Here is a 7,125-nt window from a genome sequence, read left to right as displayed (position 1 = left end):
ATGAGGGCACTGGTGGCTCAGTGGAAGGTGTTTTGCCTGCTATGCGGAAGGCCCAGGTTCGATTTCCAGCCAGTGCCCAAACCCTCCAGCCACTGGATGCAGTGCCGGTCCCAAGCCCGGACAAAATAGGGGGGTTGGGTCAGGAAGGGCATCCGGCGTAAAACCTGTGCCAAGTTGTTGTGCGGACTGGGTATTCCGCTGTGGCGACCCCTTGCCGGGAGCAGCCGAAAGACTAACAACAACTTAAACTTAATAAAAACATGTCCAGTAATAAGTTCTGGAGTATTTACTAATAAAAATAAACATCCTTAGGTGGGAAATTGCAAAATAACTGCATTTTAAAGGCCAAAGCACAATCGACTTGCTTTGTCAACAGAGCATGGGTTTAGTTATTTGACATGTTCAATCAGTAGTTATACTGTACCTATGAGGAGGAATTTCTCTAATCATTTGTCAGAGAAACTGTTCCTCCTTCTACACAAATAAACAGTCTTACTGCTAATTTCCATGAATATAAACTTAGTATAGTATAGTATGTAATATTAATATGATATTAATATGCCAAACTAATTCAACTATGTGCTTATTTTAATTGATCAGTGAAAAATTGTCTGTAGAAGTTGTGTTGCCCAATACATAGCTAAAACTCCTTGAGGATTACAGCAATGCATAATGTGTTGTGGAGTTTTATTAGTGGAAGCTTAGACTAGTCTAATCAGCCATAACATTATGACCACCTGCCTAATATTGAATATGTCCCACCCCCAACAAAACAATAATGAACTGTGTGTATGGACATCCTTCCATCACAACCAACATTAACCCTTTCCTTAATATTAGCTACAGGAGCTCTTCTAGCGGATCAGAACCTGATGCAGTCTCAGTTTTTTTTTTTCCTTGGACCACTTTTGGACTGTCAAATTGTGATAGCTAGGAGACTGGGTCAGAGCAACTCAAAAACTCTGTGAAAAAAACAGTGCAACTCTTGTGGGATGTTCCTGGTTTGCAATATTCAAATATGTAAAGTAATCCAAGAATGGAAAACAGGTGAACTGGCAACAGGGTCATGTGTCGCCAAGGCTCACTGAAGCACATGGGAAGCGAAGGCTGGCCCGTGTAGCCTGAACCAATATACAGTAAGTGCTAGTGATGGGTCGTTCATGAATGATTCAATCGTTGAATGAACGGATCTTTAACATGACTGTGAAGAACAAGTAGTCTCAGAGAGTGATTTGTTCGTTTTCTACTGGGTGCGCATGCATGTTATGTAGAGAGAACAGAATTGAGCGATTCTTTTTCAACGACCCTTCTACTCCGTTCGTTATTTTGTCACGTGACTCCCATAGACGTTATGCGGTGCAATAGATTCAAAAGAACGAACGACTCAGACTAGAACATATGAGAGGTGAGCTACTCATTCGGTTAATATTGTGGCGTGGGCGGGGCGGCAGCTGACGACCAGCATGCCTTGCGGGGATGTCGGTGTGTTCACCATATTGGGGAAAGGTGTTTTGGTTAGTGGCTTCGGCCCTGTTTGTGTGTGTGGGGGTGTGACGTGTGAAATGTGCTCTGGTTCAGGCTGAAGCTGAATTCGATGTAGGCTCCTGAGTGAAGGTGCTGCTCATGCCATACCTGCTGTGTGCCTAATAAAGTACTCCCAGCCATTGCATTGGGCAGCAAATAAGCTCACTTGCTCTCCAGCATTCTTTCCGGCGTAAAAACGCTACAATATGCACTGGTGGCTCAGTGGGAGGTCATATTATAATATGTCCTTAGCTGCATTGTAATATTTTCTTAACTGGAACTATAGCCAAAATGTGTGTATGTAGACCTGTCGGGGGTCTTTTTAATTGAAAATGCAACATTTTATATTGATTTCTTATCAAAAGAACGAAATGAACTTAATGACTCAAAAAAGATTCGTTCATTCTGATGAACGAGATTTAAAGAACCGAGTCACTAAAATGATTCAAACGTCCCACCACTAATAAGTGCTAATGTAAGTCAAATTGATGAAAAAGTTAATGCTGGTTGTAATAGAAAGATGTCAGGCACACAGTGCAAGAAGGGAACCTACTCAATAATAGGCAGGTGGTCATAATGTTACGACTGATCAGTGTTTATAGTCTTTATTATCATTATTGTTATTATATATCATTATTTTTATTATAAACTTCTTTCTTTCTGCTGTCACCCCGTCTGTTTTTAGAAAAGTTCTCACGGTTCCTAAAGATATTTCGGTACTATTCGGTTAATGACGTGACGTAATAAGAGACGCAAGCGCGCGCTGAAAGGAGAAAAGCAGGAAAAGCAAAGTGTAACCGAGGAATAATCGTGACTGGCTGTGACAGCTTTGTCTGGAAACATTTGGGCATGTTAATACAAAATGACTAGATCTTTTAGAAGATGTCAGCGTATATTCCTTGCATAGTAAACGACTAGACGACGAAAATAAGCTGACTCTAGAAATAAAGAGCCAAAATAAAATGGCTAGCAGGTGAGTCGTGTCTCTGTGGTGCATTTACAGCGCTTTTCTATGAACGCCAGAATCAAATAGAATATCTGTAAATATACTTTCAATAAATATCATATTAAACAAGCCCATCGCATTAAATACGAAACCGAGTAAAGACGTTAAATCGAAAATATTTCCACAGGACGGGGCGTTGCGTCGCATGAATTCCTATTGCGCCTGCGCAGGAGTTGCAGAGAATTGTGGGAAATGTATTTTTTTCTCCCTCCCTCTCAGTCCTTGGAAGGCAAAACAAAAAAGCCTGTGTTTGTTATTGATCTATTTGTGCCAGTTGCTTGGCTGCACTCACTGTCTTGTTTTTTCTTTCTTTTTAAATCCAAATTTTAAGCTGAAATCTGGAATGCTGTGGTCGACATGTCTAGTAAAGAAAGTTCAGAAGGAAAAAGGGGGTATGTATTACATACAAAACTATTATAAAAGCCCATATATTTAGCCTTGTGTGTGTGAGTGATTGTTGTAGTTACTGCAAGAACTTTTGAGAATCTGACCTTTATTCCAGGCAGTGTGGTTGCGTGGTATTTAGCACTGTCGCCTTACACCTCCAGGGTCTGGGTTCGATTCCTGCCCCGGGTCTGTGTGCGTGGAGTATGCATGTTCTCCCTGGGCTTGGTGGGTCTCTTGCAGGTGCTCCGGTTTCCTCTCACAGTCCAAAGACATGCAAATTGGCGTTCCCACATTGCCCTGAGTGTGTGTGCGCGTGCCCTGCAATATATTGGCACCTTGCCAAGGGTGTATCCCGCCTCGTGCCCTAAGTAGCCTGGGATAGGCTCCAGGCCCCCCACAACCTTGTATACAGGATAAGTAGTATAGACAATGAGTGAGTGAGTTTTCACATCAATGCAATATCATAGTGCAATATCATAGTAATATATATATATATATATATATATATATATATATATATAAATGCACAGAGTCAGCCAGAAAAGTATACACTTCAGGAAAAAAAGATTGTACAGTATGATGCATATTGTATTGATATAATATTAATAGTGTCATCTTGTTATTATCATAATATTATCATATATAGCAATATATAACATACCGCAATAGTTAGTATTAAAAATTTTTTTTACATTTTTTTCTTCTCCTAATATATAATAATTATATGTAACTTAAATGCCTGTTTATTTGATTTCTTTTCTCCAGCTCACACCAGACCGAGTTGTATGAGCGGGTTCCTGAAACATGCCTGCCAATCGTTTACTCACCTGCATATAACATCACCTTTATGGGTCTGGAGAAACTCCATCCATTTGACGCTGGCAAATGGGGCAAAGTCATTCACTTCTTAAAAGGTAATTACGATAGGGATTTCAAGCAATAATGAGTCGTCTAAAAATCCTCTAACGGTCTTATTTATCAGCTAAGTGCCATAAGGAAACCCTGGAGAATGGTTTATTGAGCTGTGTATTTAGTAGCTGTAAGTAAGTTGGAAGGTAATGAAGTTTACATCACTGAAGGATTTCAGTCATCTAGGTCACTTTGAGTTTATACCGTAGTAGTAGTAGTTATATTGCTTATACTGCAGCGTGGTTGACTGTTCATATCCGCAGCTTTTGCATCAGTGTCGAAGAAAAAGAAAAAAATACCACAGGTTTATATTAATGCACTTGTTGGGGTTGCATGGAAAATGCTTCACCTAATCTAAGACTGATAAGAACGTAAAAAAGTGGTGTTATTTTACTGCTAAATCATTGACTTTAAGGTTCAGCATTAATGTAGGGCTAATGGATTATGCAGTATAGAGTGACATGTCCTTTTATTTAGCACAACTTAGGCAATATGATTCATATTATATATTTTCATTTTATATTTTATTGTAACTAACTATACAAACATGACTCAGCGAATTAAGATTTCTGTTTTACTAGTTAATCGTGTGGATACTTGTATCGTCAGATGACGAAGTCCCTCTAATAAGCTACAAGACATCTTTAAACAGTGACAAAGTAGATGGTTTTCTATTTAATCATTAAGTAACTATTTTCTGTTCACACACAGAGGAGCAGTTCATCACAGATGAGACCATTGTCACAGCGAGGGAGGCCAGCGAGGAGGATCTCCTCGTGGTTCACACCAAACGCTACCTGAGCAGACTCAAGGTATTTCTCTGCCTTTGTATGAGTTATTGCACTTTTTTCACCTGCTGAGAAATAACACGGTGCTTCTCCAGCCCTCGTTCCTTCCTAACATTTAAACAGATACGAAAAGTCAAAGAATCAGCAGTCAATTTCATTTCTATTATAGACTAGTTCTTTAGTAAGTACTTTGCAATGGAGTTTACAAAGGACAATAAAAAATGTCCACCAAGGGAGAAAAAGACCATTATATTTTTCTGTATTACATTGCTTCTCTCTCAGTATGTGCAAAATTATAATCAATGATCATTCGACATGGACGGCTTTTGAAGTACAGTGTCTGTAATGGCACATCTAAACAAGAGGCATAATGTGACTATAATTACCATAATGACCATTTATGTAATTTTTATGCTTTCATTCAGCATATTTAAATACAGAGTAACTTATTGATGTTTAGATACATTTTGTTGCTGTGGCTCATTTTTTTTAAATGCTTTATCTACTGCCTGGCCAAAAAAAGAGAGAAAAGTTATACATTCTAATATTAAATTGGACAACCTTTCGGCTTCATCACGGCTGTGAAATTGTTTGATAAGCTTATGCTATGTCACATTTATTTCAGTCCAGGGTTGCATTAATTTTTCACCAAGATCTTGTGTTGATGATGGGATAGTCAGGCCACTGTGTAAAGCCTTCTCAATCACTTCCCAGAAATTATCAGTAGGGTTTATGTCTGGACTCTGTGGTGGCCTACGCATGAGAGAAAATGTCATCTCATGCTCCCTTAATCACTCTTTCACAATTTGAGACTGATGAATCCTGGCATTGTCATCTTGTAATATGTCCATGTTATCAGGGAAGAAAAAAAATCCACTGATGAATAATCATGGTCATTCAGTATATTCAGGTAGTTGGCTGACCTCATTTTTTTGGAACATAACATTGCTAAACCTAGACCGGACCAATAGAAGCAACACCAGATTTCTTTAATGAGGATGATGGGTTCACCACTATCTTTTCAGGTTTAATAAAGCGTTTTAAAGTTCTAAACACAATTTTACCAGGTTCAGCAATCTCCTTAGATCACAGGATATGTCTTCTGACATACCGTAGTTGTTTAAAAAATGAGAAGCTGTTTACTGCATTAGTTTAATAACTTGTTTCCAACTGAACCATATTAATCACTGCAGTAATTGTCCAGTGGAAGGTTTTTATGTAACTTTTACGTAACTTTTTTTTTTTTTTTTTTTGGACCAGGCAGTGGATCTTTGATGGAAGCCCAGGGAGCAAAATCAAACAAGTGCATGCTTGTATAAAGTACAAATTACATAAATAATTAATTAAAATCTCTGCTTGGTGTAAGGTACATTAAACAATATATGGTAAAAATATAGCTAGACTGTAGATTATACTAAAAAATATGTGCACCAACCATTTCTTTCAACCATGTCTTTGCTCTGGATGTAAGGTTTCCTGTTTGTTTTTAGAACAATGCTTTTAATTGGCTGGTAATAAAAAATTGTAAAAAGTTTTATCTGCTGTTTTTCATGATGTACTGTGCAAAAGCCACCCCTTATTCTACATATTAAATTAAATGATGTAGAATAAATTATGAAAATGGGAACAAATATTTTACTGTGACAGGCTGAAAAGTACCTAAAGATGCAATAAAAAAAAATAACAACCTCATTTTCCCTCTCATCTCATTCAACCACTCGGCATCTGCATCTTTTTCTTGCTGGTTCTCGCCTTATGTTGGAGGTTTTTTATGCTTGAGTGATTTATAAGTCATTGTGTGGCTTAACAAACAAAAATATTTCTCTGAAACTGGTCAGGTACGGAGACTGGACTAAAAATGAGAGACTAAAACTTTCCAAAAATGAGATACAAAAAGTCCTTTAGAAAGGCTGGAAAAATATTCCTTAAGACTACATTAAAAATACTACATTCAAAAAGTCTGGTTCTTCGGAAGCAAAATACAAAGAAACAAGGAGTGGTTTAAGATTTGTGCAGGGACACCAAAAGTGTCTGTGGTGCAAACCAAATTCCACACTGTGCTAACACAATGCTCTTACCGTTTGGCTTAGTACAGACTTATGAACAAGCATAAATTCAACCGGTGCAACTGGCTGCTGGGTCACCTATCCAATTCATTGTTGGATTAGTATTTAAAGATGTTAAACATTTTAACTTAATATATTAATTATAATTATTAATATAATCAGTGAAATGTTCCTCACTTTCTGCTCAAAGGTCCTGCAAGTGTGGTGATCATAGATCACAAAACCCTTTCCCAGTTCACACATAAGCTAAATTAAAAGAAAATAAAAAAACATTTGTTTCAACTAGACATGTACAGACTGCACTTTGGACAGAATTACAGAGTAGTTTTGTTTATGGGAGTGGGTATGTGCAAGTTTAACAACTTAAGGCTATGTTAAATTTATTGTTCTGTTATAGTAAAACTACCGAATTAGTCACCTACTGGTCTCTGAGGTGCCCTACATT

General features: G+C 37.8%; 1 protein-coding gene across 4 annotated transcripts in view; it reads left to right on the top strand.

Annotated features, from left to right (window-relative positions):
* Window positions 1-2,277: 2,277 nt before the first annotated feature.
* Window positions 2,278-7,125, top strand: part of hdac11 (histone deacetylase 11) — a 46,155-nt gene continuing 41,307 nt past the window's right edge. Inside the window, exons 1-5 of one of the 4 annotated variants that reach the window (XM_053484503.1) lie at window positions 2,278-2,497; window positions 2,658-2,724; window positions 2,862-2,922; window positions 3,683-3,831; window positions 4,538-4,638. In XM_053484503.1, coding sequence (XP_053340478.1) covers window positions 2,676-2,724; window positions 2,862-2,922; window positions 3,683-3,831; window positions 4,538-4,638 — 360 coding nt within the window. In that variant the 5' untranslated portion in view covers window positions 2,278-2,497; window positions 2,658-2,675. Of the gene's footprint in view, window positions 2,498-2,657; window positions 2,725-2,861; window positions 2,923-3,078; window positions 3,351-3,682; window positions 3,832-4,537; window positions 4,639-7,125 lie in introns of those variants that run through there. The other 3 variants (XM_053484504.1, XM_053484506.1, XM_053484505.1) reach the window with 3 other exon arrangements.

Source organism: Clarias gariepinus, chromosome 23 (assembly GCF_024256425.1).
Source record: "Clarias gariepinus isolate MV-2021 ecotype Netherlands chromosome 23, CGAR_prim_01v2, whole genome shotgun sequence".
Classification (NCBI taxonomy): Eukaryota; Metazoa; Chordata; class Actinopteri; order Siluriformes; family Clariidae; genus Clarias; species Clarias gariepinus.
The sequence above is the reverse complement of the archived record's forward strand: the minus strand, read 5'-3'. Positions and strand labels throughout refer to the sequence as shown.